This window comes from Oreochromis niloticus, linkage group LG11, assembly GCF_001858045.2.
Source record: "Oreochromis niloticus isolate F11D_XX linkage group LG11, O_niloticus_UMD_NMBU, whole genome shotgun sequence".
NCBI lineage: Eukaryota > Metazoa > Chordata > Actinopteri > Cichliformes > Cichlidae > Oreochromis > Oreochromis niloticus.
In genome coordinates, this window is record NC_031976.2 from 12058354 (window position 1) to 12083184 (window position 24831).

At 39.1% G+C, this 24831-nt stretch overlaps 5 protein-coding genes across 11 annotated transcripts; 3 read left to right on the forward strand and 2 right to left on the reverse strand.

Moving 5' to 3' along the window:
* Window positions 1-52: 52 nt before the first annotated feature.
* On the forward strand, window positions 53-2274 carry LOC109204185 (C-type mannose receptor 2-like). The gene is made up of 3 exons (XM_019364622.2): window positions 53-538; window positions 646-1264; window positions 1619-2274. The coding sequence occupies exons 1-3, from the start codon at window positions 423-425 to the stop codon at window positions 1817-1819; spliced, it is 936 nt and encodes a 311-aa protein (XP_019220167.1). The 5' UTR covers window positions 53-422; the 3' UTR covers window positions 1820-2274.
* A 914-nt stretch (window positions 2275-3188) lies between these two features.
* LOC109204186 (protein TIC 214) lies at window positions 3189-7694 on the forward strand. 7 transcript variants are annotated; one of them, XM_025911692.1, is made up of 7 exons: window positions 3189-3522; window positions 3944-4451; window positions 4576-4741; window positions 5699-6070; window positions 6207-6274; window positions 6786-6829; window positions 7545-7694. In XM_025911692.1, the coding sequence occupies exons 2-7, from the start codon at window positions 4428-4430 to the stop codon at window positions 7594-7596; spliced, it is 726 nt and encodes a 241-aa protein (XP_025767477.1). In that variant the 5' UTR covers window positions 3189-3522; window positions 3944-4427; the 3' UTR covers window positions 7597-7694. The 7 variants fall into 7 exon arrangements, 5 of the variants coding, with proteins under 5 accessions (XP_025767477.1, XP_025767476.1, XP_019220168.1 ...); XM_025911691.1 differs by having other exon boundaries at window positions 3193-3522; window positions 3944-4149; window positions 6207-6278; window positions 6793-6829; XM_019364623.2 differs by having other exon boundaries at window positions 3194-3522; window positions 3944-4149.
* A 2557-nt stretch (window positions 7695-10251) lies between these two features.
* On the reverse strand, window positions 10252-12680 carry LOC102082910 (uncharacterized). The gene is made up of 8 exons (XM_019364628.2): window positions 12478-12680; window positions 12265-12382; window positions 12099-12190; window positions 11855-11969; window positions 11386-11487; window positions 11029-11196; window positions 10748-10903; window positions 10252-10515 (listed from the first exon to the last, which is right to left on the reverse strand). Exons 1-8 carry the CDS (start codon window positions 12529-12531, stop codon window positions 10445-10447), a joined length of 876 nt encoding a protein of 291 aa, XP_019220173.1. The 5' UTR covers window positions 12532-12680; the 3' UTR covers window positions 10252-10444.
* Window positions 12681-13875: 1195 nt separating this feature from the next.
* LOC112848246 (uncharacterized) lies at window positions 13876-15853 on the reverse strand. The gene is made up of 7 exons (XM_025911694.1): window positions 15770-15853; window positions 15417-15495; window positions 15092-15209; window positions 14923-14991; window positions 14386-14760; window positions 14157-14256; window positions 13876-13916 (listed from the first exon to the last, which is right to left on the reverse strand). Exons 1-6 carry the CDS (start codon window positions 15811-15813, stop codon window positions 14219-14221), a joined length of 723 nt encoding a protein of 240 aa, XP_025767479.1. The 5' UTR covers window positions 15814-15853; the 3' UTR covers window positions 13876-13916; window positions 14157-14218.
* Window positions 15854-21448: 5595 nt separating this feature from the next.
* Window positions 21449-24597, forward strand: fxyd11 (FXYD domain containing ion transport regulator 11). The gene is made up of 7 exons (XM_013270466.3): window positions 21449-21562; window positions 22949-22993; window positions 23088-23120; window positions 23488-23502; window positions 23698-23772; window positions 23898-23919; window positions 24057-24597. Exons 2-7 carry the CDS (start codon window positions 22960-22962, stop codon window positions 24085-24087), a joined length of 210 nt encoding a protein of 69 aa, XP_013125920.1. The 5' UTR covers window positions 21449-21562; window positions 22949-22959; the 3' UTR covers window positions 24088-24597.
* The last annotated feature ends 234 nt before the right edge of the window (window positions 24598-24831 follow it).

The window sequence follows — 24831 nt, forward strand, 5'->3', positions numbered from 1 at the left end:
TTTTGGAGGAAAGCATCTTGAAGAACAAAGTCAAAGGTGACTAAGGGCCATTTGAATTGTATTTGAAAGTGTGTAGAGTTCCTATTGGTCAGCTGGATGTTGAGGTGTGTGTGTGTGGGCACTGATCACATAGCTGGTTGCTATAAAAGCAGGGTGATTGCTGTTCAGCAGCCACGGATCACATCACAAACTGACTGATAGCAAATACAATCTCTGAAAACTGATCTGTGTGGCTTGTTGTCCAAACAGTAACAGATATGGGAAAAAGCAACTTTGAACTGGCACTATACGTCGTACTCATTGCTGCCTGTGCCTTAAAAGGAAGCATTAAACGCTCCAGATTTCTTATTTATGAGGAAAAGAACTGGACACAAGCAAGACTATACTGCCAGACACATTATGTTGACTTGGTTACTTGAGACATGATAAATGTTAATTCTATGATACCATTTTTGGTCCAAATAAATATCCCATACATTTGGATTGGTCTACTCAGAGATCCTGAAGATGACTCAGTCTGGAAGTCTATAAATCTAAGGTGAGTGTCTTTTTTGAAATGACCTTTATGTGAATGTCCATGTCTGTCTATATAAATATGACAAAACTGAGTAGCTGAGTTTGAGATGATTGTTGTGTTGATTTCAGAACCGGTAAAGGTGTCTCAGGTGATGACCTCTCACGTACCAGCAAATGGGCCTCTGCACAGCAGGACTACTGTGCAGTTGTAGGAAATGACCTCATGTGGTACAGTGCACAATGTTCAAGTATCAATAATGTCTACTGTTCCCAAGGTGATGTAATCCGGTACCACAGTGTTATGCTCAGTTGGTATGACGCTGTAAAGTACTGTATGGAAAACTATGGTTACCTAGCCACTGTCACCCAGGTAAACTCAGGTGATATTGACAAAGGGGGCTGGATTGGACTGTATCGAGTGGGGGGCAAGACCTGGAACTGGACGGGTAGTTTAGGATCTAGCTACAGAAACTGGGCACCAGGACAGCCAGTCACTGCAGACTGTGGCTCTTTGGATGCTTCTGCCGGAGGCTGGGTAGGCTCTGCATGCTCTAAAGAGTTTTCCTCTATATGCTTTTATGACAACCTGGTGGTGGTGAATGAGAACAAGACATGGGAGGATGCCTTGATTCACTGCAGAAGGATGAAAGCATCATGTTCTGGCTGTAAGTACGACCTCCTGAGCCTGACCAATGTCTCTCAGTACAACTATGTCAGAGACAGGATCTACAGAGCAACTACTGATGAGGTTTGAGTTATTTTTTAATTACAGATGTTCTTTTAAATGCATCACTTGTTCATAGATTCTGCATTAAACACCAGAGGAGTTCACGTTCAAGTGCCTTTACTCTTTCTACTAGTTCAGTGCTTTAAGGCTGTGCTGTGGAGATGTTTAAAATCTATACTCTAGAAAAGAAGTGTATGTAAAAAAAAATTTTAAAAAAAAATTTAAATTAAAAAAAGGATCAATATTCATTTCAGGAAAGGCTTTGCTAAAGCCTTGGTAGTATTTGTACCCGGCTTAATTTGCAAATAAAAATCTCTTTTACCAACACTTGCACAGCCAGGACTGACTCTCCCAGTTTTGTCCTGTGTTTCTCAGGCTTGGATTGGCTTGCGCTTCATGGGAGGAAAATGGTTTTGGTTAAATGGAGACAAACCAGGTCCTGAGGATATGCTGCCAGACTGTCCGCCCAACTGGGAACACTGTGGGACTTTGTCCAAATTTGACACAAACAGCACGTGGATGATCAGGGACTGCACAGAAAGAAGAAACTTTGTCTGCATACAAGTAACCCCATAGTCAATGAAACTGGCAAATGCTACAATAATGCTTGTTCTATCTGAAAGTTAGAGTTATGCACTAATCAGATCTATGCTAAGTGTGATGCTAATATTATTTATTAATCCTTTCATTGTAACACACATTATGCAATATACATATGTTATGATCTCTGAAAACAACGGTGTACTCTGAGGTTTGTACTCTTGTTGTAAAATTATTTTAAGTCTTTGTATCCAGCTTGTGTGATCTTTACAGATACCATCACAAACACATTAATACTGTGCAGTTCTAGGAGTTTCCCTTGCTTCATTCAGTTGCATCATTAACATGAAATCATTACATGGCTTTAAGCTAGAGTGGCAAAGGCTCCTTTAATGACAGATGTATTAATCAAGCACCTTAAATGACTTTAGATGACTTCTTGAAAATGAAATCTTTTGCCTCTATTAATAAACTTCTTGCAAAGGCAAAAATCTCATATTGTTTTATCTTTGTTCTCGACTTTCTGTTTTCAATTATAGTTTGGTTAGGTTTAGGTAACAAATGTACTTGTTTAGATTTATAGAAATATATTCTTGCGGTTTAAAAGTGGCACTTTTACTAAATTTCATGTCAGATAGCAAAGCTCTCCCAGCTGCAACAGCTGTCACCTGTAATCCTCCAAATGATAACACCACAAGAATAATGGGCACCTGAACAAAGACTAGCATATCATGCCTGTCAAAGCTATGTCAGTGTCGAGGACTTTTACTGAAAGTCACCCGGAGACGATTCGCCCCGTCAGTTTAACATGGCAGCCTAGAGGTTTATTCACGATGCAAATGTGCAAAAAACAGCTTGCCCAGTTCTAGTCACAGTTAACAGGCAACCCGTTCTCACTCCCGAGGCGTAAAATACTGACGATTTGTCACGTCCCTTAACTTCTCATGCTGACGCTAAAGGTACCCTTCCACGTTTTTATGTGACGCTGTGGGTTGTCAATTCATTCCAATATGATCCCGCTCGCGGCGATCAGAGACGCTTCAAGCAGAGGCTCCAGCCATCCATTTACACCAAATAATAACCCCGTCACGGCGAAACATGACACCGTGAAGCACAATCTAACTATAGAACCGGGGACCCTCTCCGCGAACGGGTTTTTCTCCCGAATTTAATGCTTTCTTTTAATGACATCGTTAACATTTCTCAACAAAAACACATGAAAGTATCACTGATAATTCAACAATAAAATCGCTTCATGTTGTGGCCATCACACAGTGTTTTCCAAAGTGATTCACGATCTGAAAGTGCGATCTGTTAGTTTTGGATGCGCTCGGCTCCAACCAATCAGACCAATTTATGCAGACAGCGAACTAATCCCGTAACTGCACACTACCCATAATCCTCAACCGCCGTTGCTATGGAAATGAAGATAACAACAGCTTGGTGCTACCCGTTATTCCTTTATTTACTCTAAAATAATAACCAGCGATAATACGAAAATAAACTGGCCCAGTGTTTAATTATGTAATTACAAATTGCAAATTTATTTTTATTTATTTTATCTTTTACAAATTGCAATATTTATCTACAGCGCGCCTTTGGCGACACGTCAACAGATCTTAAGCAAGGCGATTGGATGGTTTTTACTGCAATGCATCTTGGGAGTCGTAGTAAATGTATCTTTCAACTCACGGTCCTGCAGGAATTTTCCGACTCGATACGAGACAGATCTTAGCTAGGTAAGTTGTGATAAACTGTGGGTAATTTGCATGTTCACTGAAATATTAATCAGCAGATATTAAACTTGAAATGTTTTCACAGAGCAGTCTGTGTACCAAGAGAACTACTTCTGCAAAAGTTTATTTAATTTTTCTTTGTGATGTATTCCCATGTGTAAGACACTTGCTTAGCCACCCAGCTAATGTTAGTACTGGTCTATTTTAGCAATGTATCTTTTCTTTAATCAATTCAGTTTTTTTTAACCCTATTCACGTAATTAACTCAATATTAACGACTTTAATCTCTAATCGATTTTTTTTCTAAATATGGTGTAATAATGCCTCGTAATATAAGTTATTTCTTTGGTCATAAATTATTTTTGTAATCATTTAACCAAAGCAGACGTGAAATAATCCCTACATGTTTCATTTTCATTTGCAGACATGACAAAACCAAAAACCAAACCATGCCCTTCCTGTCAGGCTCCAAACACCTGCAACAGGAAGACATGCAGTGGATGCCTGGGTAGCCTGAACGTAAAGGAGGGATTGAAAAAAAAACAAGAACAGTTTAAAAACAATAACTGGGCTGCCTCTGTTAAAAAAAACAGAAATGCGAGCAGGGTGGTTAATTCAGCCCAGTTGTCAGTAAGTTTAAAAGTTCTGATCTAATAAGTGGTTGGTCTGCTAGACAATTCTTTATTAATCACAGTTGTCAATGTTTTCTTGTATATCACGAAGTAAGAAACTAACAAGACAGGTATATACACATAAAAGAGCATAAATAAAAAAGTTATTCATATCAGAATAACATCATCACATTAAAGACATCAAACCACAAAAAACTTGTTAAAAACTATTTTTATTTAAGCTACTTCTGAATTTTAATTTAATCGGCTATTAACAGAGAGACAAAACATTTCAAGATGGATTTTATCATACATTTACAGGTTTGGTCACCATAAATACTTTTTAACTATCTACAACAATAAAACAGCAAAGATGTGAAACTTAAACATCAATTTGCTTACATGAAAGACTGGCTGCATATGTTTTTCTTTGTTGTTCTTGCAGGTTTCAAAACTACATGCCCTGGGCTACCAGCCTATTCTGTTTCTTGGACAGTTTGACCGTAAGGGCCGTATAGTAGGGGACGTGATCACTCAGATCGAACCAGCGGAAGGTGCTGCACGTGACATCCTCATGAAGATGAGGAAGCTTTATGAACACCTTCTGAGAAGTAAGATATGCTTTGTCCATTATCTGTAACCAGGTGTCCTTATCAGGTAGCCTATCCTCATAGGTACACCCTAGATAAGAAAGCAGATCATCACGGGGTACACAGAGACAAACAAGATGGTTAGGATGAGGATAGTTAACAGTCACCAGCTATTCTATTTTACTCTACTCTATTCTGTCCTATTCTATTCTATTATTCAGCCAAGGTTCAGACCAGTAACCGTCTTGCTGTGAGGTGACAGCTGCCCTACATGTCCTGTTGCTAACATGAAAATAGTGTTATATATGCCTTATTACCTCCCCATGTGGCGTTCACATCACCAAAGCTAGCCATACTGAACCTCTGGTGTTACCCACCTGAACAATTTTGTATGTGTGTGTGTGTGTATAGTATGGTCTTTCACACTCATGTATATACAAATGTAATTTTAAAAATCTTCACGAAAACCAGACCTGATAATTCTCTTCGAGACTTTCTAGTATAACAAATGTTATATAATGTTACCAATATGAACACCAAGATTCTTAAATAACTTATATACTTCTTAAGAGGTTACCTGATTACCTTCCTTAGGTAGTTAGCATCACCATTGTACAAAACTCTTAAGTCACAGTACTAGCTTTAAGTGTCAAATGTTATGCACTACAAATTCAGGTAAGTAGTGTCATCAGAGGAAAAAATTCATTAGCTATCTGGATTTATAGTCACACTCATTAATTTATTAATGTACAATGTAGAAAAGCACCACAGATGTCACACTACCCGGGAGGGAACTTGTACTGAATGATTTGGGTCAGTGAGTATGTGAGATGACTTATTTGATGCCAATATTTACAAGTTGTAACTTTAGTAAAAAATTAACTGAAAACATGCAAATCACTACTTATTATGTGTTTATGTGTACTGTACATTTTTCCAACCCATTTTAATGAATATTTAATATTTAAAATTTTGCAGAATTACAAGCTTCACCTCCTGCTGAAAGTTCTACACCAGCAGCTGGACCATCCTCTGCTGACAATGTGGATGCTGGACCAGTCCCAGACCCAGAGGCTCTAAACGAGGAATTTATTCTTCATTTAGAGCCTGTACCAACATCTTCCCTCTGTCAGCCTCCTGCATCTTCCTCTCCGTCTCTGCTTCCTCCTGCATCTTCCTCTCCGTCTCTGCTTCCTCCTGCATCTTCCTCTCCGTCTCTGCTTCCTCCTGCATCTTCCTCTCTGTCTCTGCTTCCTCCTGCATCCTCCTCTCCATCTCCACATCCTGCATCTCCCTCAATTTCTACGGTGTACACCTCTAATCTCCCAATCAAAAAAAGGACAAGGAAAGGTTAGACGTTATGGTATTGTAAATGTACGAAACACATGACAGGTTCGTTAAGTTTGTTAAGATTTCTTTTTCTTAATGTTTGCATTATCTCCAGTTTTACAGACCTCATGTAAATATTTCATTTGTTATTTTTCAGAATGCCGAAAACACCGTACGCAGAAAATTTTCAAATATGAAGAGATAGTAGACAGGAGAGTTGTAAATGTAAGTAATTTAGCCTGCTGTTGTGCAGATTTGTTTGCATCTTTGGACTTCCCGGATTTGAACTGTGCCTGACTGACTATCCATAAGCTTTTGTGTTTGATGAATCTACATTAATTCAGCCACTGAGTCTGTATTTTGCTCCAAATAGGACATTAAATAAGAACATACCATCTGATATGACCTGGTCATGCTGCCTTCCTGGTGTTTACGTTCTTTAAAGTCCTCCTGACATCATGCTCAGAAGGAGTGATTGATGTGGAGGTGCTCCTTCCCATTCAGTAACATCTGCTTCAGTTAGTTTTTGCTTGTGAGCCACAATGTAAGCAGTGTTGCTTTGCTGACATGCACTCGATGCTGGCAGTACAAGCATTGTAGTGGTTCTTATGTTTTTGTAAACTAATTGTATAATATATTGAGCCATTCAATAGTACATAAATGTTTATAAGCTCCTTTTTGTATGCAACTTGCATGTCTTTCTTAATTAACTGTTTGTTTAAATCATGTTTTTCAGGAAAAAGAAGAAGTTAAAGTCAAGTGGAAGCCCTGCTTAACATGGTATGTAGTAACAACGGGAACAGACATTCATATTGTTGATAAATAGTTCTCACCTCAATTTGAATTCATGTATTTGGACTAAAGTAAATTGAGAGCTTTTAGCAATCAAGCTGCTCTTCTGTGAGGAGCTTGATAGCTGTCCACCTCCAAAGTCCATTATGAGTTTTGGAGGTGGACATGGTCAACACTTTTAAGAGTAGGCATAAGACTTTACTTCTTTATAGAGCTTATAGTTAGGGCTGGTTCAGGTCAGCCTTTAGTTATGCTGTCATAGGACCAGACTGCTGGGGTTAGTGTCCCCCCCTCTCTGTCTGTCTCTTTCAGGGTTATGCAGGCTCAGTATTGGTTGAAGATGCAGTCACGTCTCCTTTTACTAAAAACTCTCCCCCTCTCCCTCACCATCTGTAAACGTACATGTCTCAGTAATGCAGTTCATGCATGTTACTAACTAAACTTCTTCCCTGGAGTTTCTGTGCTCTCTCATCCAGCAGGTTCCGATGGCTCGTGGCTGCTGCTGTGGTCCTGCTTGACATCTACTCCATATATTATTACTCTCTGACTTGATTTGATTAATTTATATTACAATGAAGGTGTATAAAGTATGACATGAATATAGAAGATATTTCATCCTAAAAAATTGTCATATGTCACAACCTAAATTATCCTATTTTGTGTGTGGTTGTGGTTGTTGTTTGTTATGTTTTTCTCCTGACAGTGGCAAAGTGTGGGATGACACATGGGAACCGGCGCAGTTTTACACACAGTAAACCAGGCACCACAGGTCGCAGAGATGGCACAGTTCACAGTTTGTAGTTCAGCATAAAAGTTCAAAATAAAATATTTTCTATACATTTCAACCAGTGTCAGTCTCTGTTTCACTCTCTAAGTGGCTTTTGTACCTAACACATTCATGAATCTGATCGATCAATAATATCTTCCCTGCACTCAATATCTCATAGTTTTACATATCAGCCAACATTATTGTCTACATTCTCATAAATATAGAAGTGACTTGCTTATTATAACATATTACAAGTTAAAGTAAATAACACCTACTGTGTATGGGAGCCTAAAGCAAAGTTAACTGCACCAGTACCAGCTTCAGAACATATTGTATATTATATGTTTCTACCTTTTGCAATATGTCATGTTTAGATGCAGTGACAATTGCACATTTGGAGTTGTGGTCATATGTGGTTTTTAAATACAGGGTAGTAGAAAAGAAATTGACATTTTTTGCTATTTTTCTTGTTTGTTTGCAAATTATTATTGTGTACATATTACATATGTAACATTATTGTTAATATTATTATTAGATATCAAAGATACAATTTGATTAAGGGTTTTCCTGTCATAATTTCAATAAAAATGCAATTACACAAGTAAACAATAGGATCAAAATAAACTTTTAAAAAGTCTATTGATCTATTGAAAATGCTGATTTTCAAAACATTCTAGAGGAAAATAGAGATAAAATAATCTGAATAGTAACAGTGATCTTGGATGATGATGGAGGCTTGAATGGATTATTCTGTTTCAATCAATAGGTTTGTATCTATGACAATACTTTGATAAGTTTAACAGGTTGGTTTAGGCCTGGCAATACAGCAAATATTCACAAACTTTGGTTTTTGACGAATGTTTATCTTTTTGGGGATGAAGCTATCTGGCAAAATGATACAACCCTTTTAACCTCATCTTTATGTCTATCATGTGGCTATGATACTGGATTTTGGTTTGATGCATATGCAGGTTACAGCTGGGGAATGGCAGTATGTTGTGGGTTGATTTGGCATGTTCAACCATTGTTACACCAAACTCTCTCACTTATAACATGATAAAGGCCTCTTACTCAGTGTCATGGATTTTCTATACTTTTGGGGACACAGGGCCAAAGTCTGAGGCAATAAGTCAGATCAAAGAAGGCAATGATTCTAAAATGGGAGTTTTACTTATGTCATTATATATATCCAGGAATATGTGTATGAGGATAGTTGTCATGAAATCAATATTAAATCAAAGTATTACTTAATTACCACAGCTGACACAAGTTTTCCATAGCTGCCTGCTGTCTCAGGATCTGTCTCCAAAAAGGACCAGGGAGCGCTAACATGTTATGTTCTAAACTGATGCAGAAAATGCACATTAAAGATAATATAAACTTACTGAGTGAAGTAATATCAAGAGGATTCCTTTAGCTCCTATTGGGTTGGTTCCTTGATCAATGCAATACAGAATCATTAATCTGGTTTTATGTAATGTCCTTAAAACATGGCAAAATGAGGCTCACTAGTCTGTGTGGCCTCCACATGCCTGTATGACCTCCCTACAACACCTGGGCATGCTCCTGATGAAGTGGCAGATGCTCTCCTGAGGGATCTCCTCCCAGACTCCTGGACATTTTGTGCTGCAGTTGGTGGATGGAGCGAGACATGATGTCCCAGATGTCCTCAATTGGATTCAGGTCTGGGGAATGGGTGGGCCAGTCCACAGCATCAATGCCTTCGTCTTGCAGGAACTGCTGACACACTCCAGCCATATGAGGTCTAGCATTGTCTTGCATTAGGAGGCACCCGGGGCCAACCGCACCAGCATATGGTCTCACAAGGGGTCTGAGCATCTCATCTCAGTACCTAATGGCAGTCAGGCTACCTCTGCCGAACACATGGAGGGCTGTGCGGTCCCCAAAGAGATGCCACCCCACACCAAAACTGACCCACTGCCAAACCGACATGCTGGAGGATGTTGCAGGCAGCAGAAGGTTCTTCACGGCGTCTCCAGACTCTGTCCCAAGTGCTCAGTGTGAACCTGCTTTCATCTGTGAGGAGCACAGGGCAGGAGTCGGGCCCTCATACCACCCTCATGGAGTCCGTTTCTGACCGTTTGAGCAGACGTGCACATTTGTGGCCTGCTGGAGGTCATTTTGCACGGCTCTGGCCTTTCTTTCCTACTGCACAGTACCTTCCCTTACCATTTGTTTCCTACTCTTTTACTTCTTTGATGACGGTTGTCTTTCTAGATAAGCAATTTCATTTGCTCTGGGGCGAGTCAGTGGCTCGGGTGCATTCGGGGACTGTCAGTTCACCAGTGTGCTGGCATGCTTAACACACACACACACACACACACACACACACACACACAGCTACAGCAAACATATCAATTGTACTTGCTGATTTCTTCGACAAAACACTCAACAAAAAATTTACTTGTGAGTTTGCTGCCTCGTGCTTTTAAATTTTGTGATAATTTGAGCAGCCCAGAAAGCATCCCATAAATTAAATTATGTTAGTCTATCTGAACATGTACACTAGTCATTAAATTACATGGGAAAGCATGATTATGGGTAAACAACTGCACCAAGGAAATTCCATTTTTCTCCTCAAAATGTAAAATGTCTGTTGAAAAATCACATTAAACAGAGATGTGATTAACTTTTTATTTTACCAAAAATAACATCAAGGATGACACAATCAGTCTTCATCAGAAGTGCTCAAATCACTCTCAGTGGCATCGTCTGGAATGTCTTCCTCCTCCTCCGAGTCCATTTCCAGGAGTGGTTGGTGGCTGAGGATTCTCTTGTACATGTCCTTTATTTTGAGCATTTCAGCTTTCAGTTCACTTTGTGTTTTTTAAAACCAGGCTACGGAGTCCCTTCTGTGCATCCTCCGACATGCCAACAAGGGAGGCTGTAAAAAGAACAAAACAAATAAATATGAGTGAAGTAAAAAAAACAAACAAAAAAAACCCTCACCTCATAAACAAGGAATTAGGATCCTGTAATTAAACTTTTTTTTTTAAAGGGAGAAGGCAGTGTTAGCCACCAATCTAGATATCGGTAAAAGATCCAGTAAGACTTTAGCATCTGCTCTTATTTTCAATCGATTCGTCAAAAAATGAATAAATAAATAAAGTGCTTACAGTCTGAGGAGATTGTCCCCAACACCACAGATCGCATTCGCAACACTGTCCAGTGATGCCGCATCTCCCTGCAAAGGATCATCTCCTCCTCTCTCAGGCGCCTCACAGCCATCACCTTCTCAAAAACCTTTCTCTTTGTCTGGAGTTCAGCAGCAGCTACAGTTTAACAACATCAGATGGGAAAACATAGTAGCACGTTATGACTCAAGAACCAAACATTCAACTACTGCTCAGATACTGGGAGTTTGTTTAAAAAGGATATTTATAAATCAAGAGCTTACGTTCACTTGTGCTCTGCCAGGGCCAAATATCGGTCTGGATGAGGGCATCACTGGATACGATTTGCTTTGTTGGTTCAGCAAGCTTGTTGTAGTCGTCAACAGCAGCCGCCAAGCGTTTCTTCTCAACTAAGATGACCTTGCGAATTCTGTGTCGCCTCTTGTTGCTATCTGTAAATGATCATAAAAAATTCACACCTTCACATAATGTATATATTTACATTTTAATCTACACTCAATTTGTTTGCTAGAACACGCATCACATCCAGATTAAACAAACCTGGATCTGATTTTATTCTGTTTACAAAGTAGCTGTACAAATTAAGTATCAAACGGTCCATTTCAAAGAAACTGGGACACCATTTTGTCTGTAAAGACTTTGTGTTCGCACTCTGATGATGACGACAAGCTCCTCTATTCGTGCCTGCAACGCTCCAAGGCTGCCATCAGTTTGATCAGTTTCTAAGTGAGAGGAATATTAATCAGAATACAGGATGAGTAACAGTCACCAAACTACAGTGGACTCTGTAATCACTGACTTGATGATATTCATTATAAGACATCTGTAGCCTTCATGTGCTGCATTATCATTAGATAACAAGTATGTCTGTGTTCAGGTTTATAAAACCAACTAGTACGACATCATTTCAACCCAGGTTCAATCCAATTTGATGAAACGCAACAACTCTGCCATAAATTCTGCTTTTACAAAACTTATTTTTCATTGTTTGTTGACACTGTCAGAAAGATATTAACTCTACCTTAAGTTCTTTAATGAGGCCATGGTGGGTCCTATTGTTATACATGAGTGCATTATATTGAGACTCACCTTCAGCCCATTTCTGCACATCGGCCACCCATTGCTGCAGTGTGTCATCATCCACACCCAGCTCATTTTTGGTCGCATTCAGGCTCTCCACTTGTTCTCTAAGGATCCTTATGATCTAAGAATACATTAATAAATGTCATTCACATTGATGTTTTTAGAGTACAGGTGTTTTCCCCCCATTACCACACACATTAAAATGGTTTTTGAAAAAACAAAACAAAACAAAAAAAAAAAAAAAAATCACCTTTAGATATCTCTGGCTCAAAGTGCGGCCCAGTTGTTCCACTTTCCTTTTGTTCCAACCCAAAGCCAGGAGGGTCAGCATGTCTGTTCGCCCTGCATTTCAATTAGTATACAAATAAGAATTAATGAGCAAGATACTGAGTGGAATCTCAGACACGAACACATACCTGCTTTAGACATGTACTTCGTTGTGATGGCCGCCCTAGACAGGAAACTGTTTACTTGTTCCACCTCTTCTCCAACTGTTGAACCGGCCCCATCCTGAAACGCACCTCCCCATTTGATCTATAGAAAGGAGGTCACAATACATGACTGCTGAATTCATTCAACCTTATAACAAAATGTCTCAAACTAATCCAAAACTACAAGCTGCAGTATACCTCGCATTTCCAAGTGTGAGCCTTTGCATGCATGACGGAGAGAAAAGGACGCATTGACAAGAGGTTCCTCAGCTCAGGGCACTGCTGAGCCACCTTGGTTAAATAGGGGAAATATTTACAGGCCACATCGGAGCAAAGGAACGTAATATGTCCTGGGACGTTAGCTGCCAACTTCCTCTGGAGAAAAAGGGGGTAAGCAAAGATCTACCCTCGAAACATGTTCAATGCAGCTAAGAGGACTCCGTGGCGACAAACAGCTATTTCCATGCCCTCTTCATCCAACTTCCCAGTGGACTTTTTGGACGACTCCTTTGCTGCAGTCCAAGATGAAGATCCGCACAACCCTTTCCCCGGGACCTATACACTCAAAGATTTTAACATAAAAGACATGACATGATTAAGCCCTATCAGGGACAAACTTTTTAAAACCAATGCATAACAATTAGCTGAATTAGCGTTAAGTCACACAAGACCTCATATCTCCCCAGGACAGCACTGATAACACAAAATAAAAATCATGTTGTTTTTGTTTGTTTTTTTAAATACACATGGTAACAAAATAAAGTATACATTAAGATAAAGTAAAGTAAATAGTATTACGACAACACCAAGAGAAAAATAAAATAAATATCCACCCATCCATATATGTATACACACACACACACACGTATGTGTATATGGTTATGGCATTAACGTCATTTTAACAAGATTAACGCTAACAGCACTAATATATATGTGTATCTTACATGACTTGTGTGTCTCTGGATGTATTTCACAAACTCAGCAACGTCCTCATCTTTTTCAATGAAGACACCTTCAAAGTTCCCCTGCTCTGAAGTGCTGAACAAACACAGTGACAGTTGTTTGAAAAGAAACATTAAAATACATTTTTCTACAAATCCATATTTGATTTATGTACACAATGCATAACGTACCTTGCATTAGATTGAAAGCGATAAAGCTTACGGTTTCCATCAACTGAGACGGCAAGCACGTCTGGAGTGCAGGCAGGGCAGCTAAAGCATGGCTCCTTGCACATCCTGTCCACCTCAAACTTTACAGCACTCCACTCCAAGAAACTTTTACTGAAGGCATCAGCTGATATTCGGCCAGTCTTTTACATAGAGGGCATACAACAGAATATTCAAGGACAGTCATCATAAACATTGATTTGCACAATTTCCTTAAACAAATTTAGAAACTCACCCTTCCAAAATGGGCTGTTCTTTCATCCAGCATTTTGACAAATGCCTTAAGTGACATCCCTGGTGCAGCCTTCTTAATGTCATAGAAAGACTGAAAGACATCCATTGAAAACAGGGTGCAGAAATTTAAGGTGCCAGGCCAATATCCACTACCCAGGATGTCCTTAACTGAGGGGGACCACATTAGGTCACAGCTGGTGCATCTCACCACTGGCAGTGCAAGGTTATAACGGCCTTTAGAAAGGATAAGGATAAATTCAGTCATGGCTCAAACCATTCATTTTTTTCATGTTGTGAAGATTTCATGTTGTTTTCAAATTGATCTGGTAAATCCAAATGACCTTTGACAGGTGCCCACATACATACATACTGCGGGCCGAGGGCAATTCAAACCAAGATAGCAATGCACAATTTGCAATTAAACCTCCAAACACATCTATTGTGTATGTAGTGTGTGACAAAAGGGCAACTTACCATTTATGGTTACAAGAGCCACAATTGAGCCGGGTGAAACCTCAACGTTACCTGCTGGGCAGTCACACACGGTCTGGCCTTTGGACAGGCAACAGCCGAACTAACATTAAAACACACAATATATATATATATAAAAAGAATTGGAAATTAACTGATACACAATAAATATACAATAACAGCACCCACTCATAGTACATAGCAAGAAACGCATAATACTTAAAAACCGTACCTATTGGCTTGTGAAACTCTGATGAAGGCTGCAAAAACCCTCCTGTTACTGCCTCTCTGTTGTGCAGGACAAAGCGTGTGTGAACTGCAATATCACAGTCAGCACAAAGGAATGGAAGAGGAAGGCAGTCCAGACACCTCACAACTACTTGTTTGCCACACTGACACACACTGTGTGACTGTGGATCCAGAGTAGCTAACATATTGTCTATAAGACAAGGCCTGGCCTCTTTCCACTTTTGCGAGGACACCATATTTCTAATCGCCCAGTGAGTAGCAGCTGACTCAGACGACGTCTCACAAGTCATGGCTGCGTCCTCTTCTCCATCCTCCAACAACTGAAGGAGCTCCTGACGGAGCACCTCAGTTCCATACACTAACAGAAAAAAAATAAAGAAAGGAAGAATCTCTTCCACATAGTGAAAAACACCCTAGGCAGTATGTTTCTTAGGACTGCACAAAAGCCCTGCCTAACTCAACTATAACAACAAATATAAAAGTAAACAGAAATCACAATATATACAAGAAGGTAAAGTACCTTTTGTTGGGTTGACACTGGTAACATAACTAGTTTCTTCACGTGGACATTGATGCTGATCTCTGGACACTGGGGGGGGGGGGGAAAGAGATTGAAGAATATTTAATTACTGAAATTCTTTGGTGAAAACAAGTTGTGAGATAAAACCAATGGTTGTGTGAACACTGACCACGTGGCATGCAAGTAGTACTTCGACTGGTTGATGGTCTTTGAGGAATAAAATCTCCCTGTCTGTCACGTTTTTTCCAGCGCACTGGTCTTGGCTGAGGTTCACTCTGTGCATCATTCTATGCAATTAACAAGGAACAAAGGGAACACCTAAAATACAGTCTATGATTAAAGCAAAGATTATCAAACATCTTAAGTTAACCAACTTAATTTGACATAAACTTGTATATACACATATATAAAAATTTATTTAAAAAAATTAATAAAATAAAATTAAATAAAATAAAATAAATAAATAAAAATTAATAATATAACGTTTACTTTACCTGCATATCTTGAAGGAGTTCGTCAGCAGCCTGAAGCTCTTCCTCCAGCTCGGGATCCTCTGAATCACTCATTTTCAAGCTAAAGAGGAAAGAGATTTTGCAGAACTCAGTGACATAAACACATAACTAACGCAACTCAAATGATTTTCAGTCTTGGTGCTCCGGTTAACGTTAGCAATTAACGTTAGCATCAGCCGTTTATAACGAGCTAGCAGAACTCTTAGCGCAAAAACTGCTTTACGCACCATGTGAGGGTATTTTGCAACACACAAGTCCTTTAACGTTTGTAATAGATTTAATCCAACGTTTGATTAAATGGCTAATGCTGCAGTAGCCACGTGTAGGTAGGTTACCTAGCAAGCATGCTGACGGTAGCTGTAGCCATTTTTAAATGCATTAAATCGTTTCCGAGATCAGTCACCTCTGCTTGTTTGAAGCTTTTACGAAAAACAAACTTTGAAACACACTTCAAGGTATTACTTTAAATATATGTATTTTTTACATACCTGCATTAGAATCAATCAGTTCCGCCTCATTTTCTTATTCTTATAAACGGGTCTCTCCGTTCTCCCATCATCCTTTGCTTACACCGGTTGCGTCTGATTGGTTGGAGCCGAGCGCATCCAAAACTAACAGGAGTGGTGAATTAATCTATAAATGTGTTTTACGTGTGAAATGAAAATAATAAACCTAACAAAGGATTATGTACGTTAAATCTGCGCACTTTCAGATCGTGAATCACTTTGGAAAACACTGTGTGATGGCCACAACATGAAGCGATTTTATTGTTGAATTATCAGTGATACTCTCATGTTTTTTTGTTGAGAAATGTTAACGATGTCATTAAAAGAAAGCATTAAATTCGGGAGAAAAACCCGTTCGCGGAGAGGGTCCCCGGTTCTATAGTTAGATTGTGCTTCACGGCGTCATGTTTCGCCGTGACGGGGTTATTATTGGAGTAAATAGATGGCTGGAGCCTCTGCTTGAAGCGTCTCTGATCGCCGCGAGCGGGATCATATTGGAATGAATTGACAACCCACAGCGTCACATAAAAACGTGGAAGGGTACCTTTAGCGTCAGCATGAGAAGTTAAGGGACGTGACAAATCGTCAGTATTTTACGCCTCGGGAGTGAGAACGGGTTGCAACAGGAGACTGATACACCCGTAAAACAGAGACAGCTACAGTTTCCTATGAGCACAAAACAATCAGAGCTTTGAGCGGCAATATCCAACTGTATCCTCAAGATGGCGATAATGTAAAGGATAATGTACAGGATGGATGTAAACAGGCAAGGAGCTTTATGACAGCACTGCCTGAAATGACAGGAGAAAGATCCCCTTTTTTGGTGTTGTTTAATTTATGTCTATTTTAAAATTCGACAAGGCAATTAACGCTTGCCTTACTTGTCCTGATGGAACTCCACTGTGTTATATCTGCACATACAATGTTTTATACACAAGTTTGAGTTACAGTATGCTTAACTATATTAACTACTCTCAGAGTGCCTTATTAGCATATAACAGTAGGCAGTAGATACCAGAGAAAACTGAGCCATGTTGGGTTTTGTGAAGCCAGAGGTGGCCTCATATATGCTACTACTACTACTACTACTGATAATAAATGATAATAAATACATAAATAAATAAACTACCCATCTAAGTGTTGTTATGAATGGTTAAACCATACAAAGGCTTTTTACAGTAAGTAAATGTGCTTTTTAATCCTCTAAAATTTGACTTTTTATCACAAGAGTCTGTATTGAACTGCAGTTTTTGCCACTTCAGCATAGATTTAATGAAGTAAATCTCCTCTGTCGACCTCTTGTGTTTTGCTTCCCCCTGGTGGTGAATACAGTTTGTCTCAGGATCAGCTACCCCCTACTTGTATTTGCCTTTTTTAACTTTCCACCTTCATGTCAGTCTAAGTAATCTGCTCATAACATTTCCAATAAATTAACCATTTATTTCTAAACTTAATGTTTTTAAAGTTCACTCCAACTTCACTAAAACATTGCTACTCATAAAACATGCCACGTTTGGGTGCATAAAACAGGGACCAAATCTCTCATTAGTAATACAGCACTTACCCTGCCATTTGATTGCCTTTGACTGTGATCTTCACTTACTCTGCTGTGTGTTGTGACACCTGACTGACGAGCCCAGCAAAGCACACACACAGACAGAGAGGGAGAGAGAAAGAAAGAAAGAGAGAGAGTGAGATCAGCAGGAGAGAATTCTCCCTCAACTTTTAGTTGATACAGTGAGGTAGGATGGAGCAAAGTGTTGATTCAGCTGCTCATCTGCACCTCGGCTCACTCCATGATAGGTTTCTGTCATATTCTGTCTCATCTTAGCCCGTGGTGTTAGCATGACTAAAAGAATGAGGAAAATAATGGACATGTTTAGGAGCCAGTCAGGTTATATTCCTCAATTTTATTTCTTAGCTCTGGCTGGGATTAAAGACACATCTAACTGTCAAAACACACGGGACTCTCATGTGGCCACCACCTAGTAAATCTGAATGACTTTCTGTTTGTGTATAAACCATGCTGGGACTTTATTTTGAAGGGCTTTATCATTTTTATTGTTATTGTTAGGCTTTTATTGTTATTCTTATGTTATCATTATAATCACATCATACCAATATCATTGTAAGCATAATTATGTGTGAGGATTATTATCCTTACACACATTTCTAGGTCTGACTTCTAACTATTACGTAAGCTTACCTGTCCTCACACCTTTCTTTCTCCTGTTTATGGAAAAACACCCTCAAATACCACCATAACAGAGACGCACGTGTGTGTGTCCACTGTTCAGTGTGTCATCTCAAGATGACCTTTGTCAAATACAATGAAACTATTTAACTTGTTCCATGATATTGAGAGAAACGATGGTTAAACTATAACTAAGCTGAGTTGGGTTAGTTGTGGGGCAAACAATCAGTTTTGTAGTTTTTACAACTTTTAGAGACACCCTCTGTTTTTTGTACATTCAAGGAGGATTTGTCCCCCTTTGGAGAGCTCCTGAGAAATTTGAAATCTAAATTTTGCTCCCTAAACATAAGATAAAGATTTTATAAAGATTTTGGTTTATGCCATGCTTTAATAATTAAACATTATGTCTCCAGAACAAGTAGCTGACATTATTTATTTAACCTTTATTTATTAGGTAGTCCCACTGAGACTCAGTGTTTCAAATACAAGAGATACCTGTTTCAGACAAACATTAAAATTACAACAATAAAAAAACAAAACATAAAAAGAACAAAAATTGTCTAATGTCTACACAGTCATATCAAAAACAGGAACTAGTTCCCAGTGATGATTTCACAAGGTCATTTGTACGTCTTTTAAAGTCTGCAAGTGAAATCAATTGAGCGAGCTTCTGTAATGTAGTCCATGAAGACGGAGCAGAAAATGCTTTCATTCTGAGTTCTGTACAAACTGACAGAAAATTGAATGCAATGAAGTCCTGAGACTGTAAATGTTATTTTTGAGGGCTTGTTTTACTTTTACAGTATTTAAAGAAAAGAACCAGACTTTCAGCAGATTCAGTGTCAAAGAACAATATTACATTATATTGACCTGGGGTAGTTTCAGAGTAATTTCATACCCATTCGAGGATAAACTTTACTATGGTTTCTTATTGCCGTTAAAATGTTCTTTAATATAGATAGGAGGCCAGAGAAGAAGAAAACCGTGTCTGCAGGTAGAAACCTCTTATCTTCACAAAAGGAAATACCATGTATCCTTTACATATTGTACAGGACATGTCCTGTAATTCTATCAGTGACATGCCAATGTCATGGAACAAAGTGACCTTTATTTAACCTCTCTTATGACAAGCAAGTAGTCCTTTATGCAGACAGACACCAGACACACAGCTGTTATTGAGTGCCTCATTCTTTTACTCCTGTATGCTTAATAATGTGATTTAACTGTATAAGAAATAACTTTAAACCATTAATGGATTTAAATTAGTTAAACTAAACATAAGATAGCATTGGAATGTGAAAAAAATGTTGGATTTTAGCTTTTCACACTCTTTTTTTAAATTCACTCCCCCATTTTCCTTTCTTGTCATCAGCTGTGCTGCTGTCATGTGTATTTCACTATCCCATAGACCAAAAACTCAGCACACACACTTTACATTCTTGTGTCTGTGTCACAGTCTCTCTTTTCTAACCTCGCAGTTATCAGACGGATACAGTCTACTTTGGCTTTTTTTCCACTGTGTGACAGAACAAGGAATGACACCACTACACGGCATGAAAAATTGTAACACCAAAGAAAAGCTACACAGATAACTAACCAGCATACTTGCACACAAACACACCTCATTAAAAAAAAAAAAAAAACGCATCACAATTTGAAAACTGTGTTTTTGTTTATGCTCTCTGTTAACCAAGGAGAAAGCCGAATGTTTTCTTGTCTGAATAACCTCTATATCCTGCCCAGGACATGTAAACGGAAAATGCCCAGCAACCATCGGACCAAAGAATGTGCAATATATTCCACAGAAAGATGAGCACTTGGGATACCTGGAAACTTAGCAGATCCTCAAATAACAAAAATAAGACAATAAAGGAAATGAAATGTAACATGTACGACACAAAGTCGCACCAGCATCTCTTTGTCTAAGGCTACGTTTAGAGGTACGCCGTAATAATTAAGGCTGGTATTGGTAGAGTTGGTATTTTAATTTTTTAATGAAGAGAGACAGAATATCAAACAAAAATCCAGAAACACACATAAAATGGTTTGCAGGTCACTGACTGAAATAAATATTTGATCTCCAATAACTCAGACAGAATTCTGGCTCCCACAGCTTGGCTATGTGTCCATCGTGTGTACAAAGCACACCTGTCCACAGAAACAATTTCTTCCATCCCAAGCTCCCCACCTCCATGAGAAAGACCAAAAAACTGTAAAAGGATGTAAGGGACAAGATTAGAGACACACACAATGGACTGAGCAACATGACCATCACCAAGAAGCTTGCTGAGAAGGTGACAAGTGTTGCTGTAATTACTCGGGAATGGAAGAAATATAAAAAGACTATCAATCGCCCTCAGTCTGAATCTCCATGCAAGATCTTTCCTCATTGGTTGTGGATGATCATGAAAACCTATTTCCCACAGCCAGAACACACTCTACATGTACAATGACAATAAAGGGCTATTCTATTCTCTTCTAGTGGATGGGTCTCCTGCCATGACAGTGACCCAAAACATACTGCCAAGGCAACAAAGGGCCAAAGAAGAAGCACATTAAGATCATGGAGGGGCCTAGCCAATCTTTATTAATAGATAAATCTGTGTACGGAGCTGAAGCTTCAACTTGTAAAGCAACACCCAAGAAACACAAATCATTTAGTGTTTCTGAAAAGATGCCAGAAAATCCCTCTTGGAACAAAAACTCAATGCATTTAGACATGTAGACATGGTCAAGATGACCTCCTGAAATTCAAACCAGCATCAGAATGAGGACGAAAGGTGATGTAAGTGACTTTGAAGAAGGCATGACCGGCTGGTCTGAGTAATTCAGAAACTGCTGATCTTTCGGAAATTAAAGAATTGAGGCAATTTTGAAGGCAAAAGGGACCTAACCTGTTGCTAGCAAGGTGTACCTATATTCTATTGTGTCAGAGAGTAAGGGAGTGTATTTTTTTATCCACTCTGAGAGCAGCAGGGACCACTTATGACTCTAATTAAAGGATTCATTGACTCTCACTGTTATGTCAAAGCATCCTTTGCAGTTTAAAGAAGTGCTTAGCTTAGAGCATGATAATAACGTCTACCAACATATATAACAGAGTTTCTCAACTACATGTAAGAATGTCCTCTCTGAGGGACATTATGACAGGCTTTGTTCCTGCTATCCCCATACACACGCAGATGTTTATGTAACAACACTGACTCTGGTCTCTGATATATGTGTAAATGCGTCAACACAGCAGCCAATCTCGCATCCACACCGGACACGTGTACACACAATTGTTTATATCCCAAATAAAGAGGAGGAGGAGGAGGAGGAGGAGGAGGGAGCACTTATTCAGGTAAAATAAGAAAGACGCTTTTAACAAGACAGTGTCTTGGAACATTGTCACCGCACACACCACTGCTACTGAACCACCAGCTCAGGTAAGCACAGGTATGGTGCAGCGAGGCAGGATGGGAATTAGGACTTAGGAATCAGGCGCTAAGGTTGTGATTCTTTTTAGTTACTGTTCAGTGAAGGTGTAGGTGGGCTTAGCTTGCTTTAAGAGATTACTTAGCAAATCTGATGTTTTATAGACTTGTGAAGGGCATCTAGGATATTTGGTTCATTTATAGGACTCTATAAATATGCACTGACTCTGTAATGATATCTAAGCTGTTGATATCTAAGATCTTCTTTGCACATTCAGAATTGAAAAGTCTTTAAGATTCAGGTTCTGTACAGCAGTGACTTAACAGCTATTACACTGTAATTGAAATAACCTCAAGGAAATGTTCATGTGATTAAAATGCAAAAGTAACCACCTTCTGAAATGGATTAAATCAATGATCTTATAAAGCACAAGTGAATGTGTTTCAGTGCTCTGTGTGTTGCTGCTGTTTTCTGATGGGGAAATTATAATTCAGTCATTGTAGCGCACTTGCAGTCTCAATGTAGCTTCAGCCAGCCTGTCTACCTGCCTAGTACTACTCATGCTTTTGCTGACATTGGTCCATCAGTGAGCCATAGAGAAGAACAAAGAGCTGAAGTAAGACTGAGTGCTAAAAACAATGAAAACTGTCCACTGCAGCCACTGTCTGTGCTGTTCCTACTGTATCTTTTTTTTTCATCTTTGATGGGTTTTATCCAAAATTTTCCCATTCCTGGTGAAACTCCATTATCACTCTGTGCAGTTGTGATTTTGGATTAACGCATGATGAAAAAAATCAGACGGCATATTTATGCATCAAGGTGTTTTTTGATCTGTTTTAAAAGCATGAGGTGTCTTTTATCTTGTGCTGGGTTTGAAAAGAGGCATGGCTGTTAAAGAGAGAAGCAGAGCCAACAAGAGAAAAGGTGCTAAATTTCTAAAATGCCTTGACTCTTGCCAGCCCGGAGGTCTTCCAAGGTCATTTAGAACTCGGGGATGACGCTGAGGTTAATTTCTTCGGACACCATACATTTTAAAAGACTGCAAAACTTTTTCTTTCTTTTTTTTTTTCCACTGAGCATGTAACTTCCAAAACAAACGATACTGGAAAGCACATGACAGCATTCATCCAGTTGCAATGAACATTTGTAGAGCTGAGCGTAGGCTGAGGGAAAGGACCCGCTGGGTTCCCCCCCATAACAAAAAGCGATCCGCTGTTTACTCTCCAAACACTCAGAGTGCATCCCTGCTGACGAGACACCGACCTCTCGCACGGCAAGGGCAATCTTCCCAAGGAGAGGGCAGAGCGTGCGCTGTTTGGCTCTCTTATGTATGCGTGTGAGAAAAAGCGATGTCTCGCAATCGTGTCTCACCCTTTCTCTCTGTCTGTCTCGTTCAGTTGTGTCGAAGATGGGCCATCTCACTCTTGTGGCTTTTCTCACAGGTAAACAAAACAGAAATGCAGAAAATGACATTAAAGACAAAGTCCACATAAAATCCATAGAATTCATATTTTATCACCCTTGCTTCTCTTGCAGTGCTGTTCAGCCTTTTTGTGGAAGCCGAAGCAAGTAAGGTCAAAACTACGTGCACCTAACCTTGAGAATGGGTTTGTCGCAGTCCTGGTTTATGAACAAGCCATCCACAAATGTATTTCTCCCTACAATCAAAGTCATTCTTCTGCAGCCCTGACTAATATTTTTAGAGTCAAACTGTTTGCAGAAGGTCATCACAGAGCAGATAAATCAGTTTGTTTAGTTCTAATAATAACTTCACAGAATGTCATGACCACACCATATTTATTTATTTCCATTTGCTTTACATTCTCTCTTTCCTCTGGTTCGAGGAAACCAAATGCTGTCACACTTCACGACTATTTCAAATTTGTCACTAACTTCTTTTTCCCTCTCTTATATCACCTCCTTCATGTGTCTGAAGATTCATTTGTTTACAGTAAGTGTACACCCTCTTATTTCCTTTATCATATACAATTTGAAATCTATCACGTCAATAATATGTGCTCATTAAAACGTTATAAAAGAACAGAGTATGACAATGTGTATTCTGTTCAGTTTAATCCATATCATAAATAAAAAATGTGCTGGTTCTCTGCTTGATTTGCGGATGTGTTTGCTTTGCATCTAACAGACTATGAAAGACTACGGATTGGAGGACTGGTCTTTGCCATCTTGTTGATCAGTGCAGGAATCGGTTTTTTGCTTTGTAAGTACTGTAATCGCAACAAAAACACACACATGGACAAAAATGTGCCTCTGAACCTCTGTAGAAAAAAAAAAAGGTCACTGTAATTGAGTTGGGACTGACTACATCCTGGTTTCTCTCCACAGATGGCAAATGCAAGAAGAGAGGGTAAGCTTTTCTTTTTGTGTCTTTTTTAAGCCTCACTTTGTAAAATAAATTGAGCGACTCTTATTTATTGTCTCCATCTCTGTCTTTCTGTTGAAACTTCACTAATTACTTCCTCCCACTCCTCTGTCACTTTGTAGAAAACATACTGACAACAGCAGTGAAATCTGATCTGATGCTTGACAAACCGGTTTTGGCCTAGGAATAAAAGCTGGCAGGAGATGGGGCGGGGAGATCTCCTGCCTCCTGAGAGCAGGGGGGTTCAGAGGAGGCTCACCTGCTCAGATACTTGTGTGAAGACACATCCTTTTTTTTTTTTAATCAAGCACTGCTCAAATTTGACATCACTTCCTTCCAGTCTGCTAGAAGGAGATGCAAAGAGAAAAAGTAAATGTCCACTTCTGTGCTGATACGGTGATATTTATTTTTGTAAATACACACTGATCCGTGCATCATATCCAGTCTGCCATACATGCGGTGCTTCTTTAGTTCTTAATATTGTATAAAGCTGATGAAATAATACACAGTTAGCATTTTAGCATTACTACCTGCTGTTTTGATCAGTTGTCCATACTGATGCTGTCAAACTCTAAACTATTGGAATAATAATGAAAAGTGTATTCTGTCAAATATCCTGAGTCAATTCGAAATTAAAGTCAAAATAAATGTCGGTGTCACTAACCAAGAGTCTCATTTTCATAACTTCCCTACAGCAAATTAGCAAACTTTCATTTCCAGCACTAAAATAAGAAGTTATTTTTTTTAAGTGTTCATATTAACAACTGTAATGGTGACAAATGCTATTATTACAGCACTTATAACATTGTTACTGCCCGTTTTTTGTAAACATACATCACATAGCGGAAAGCCAACCCCGACACCACAAACCTCGTCGTCCTTCTCCACAAGCAAACA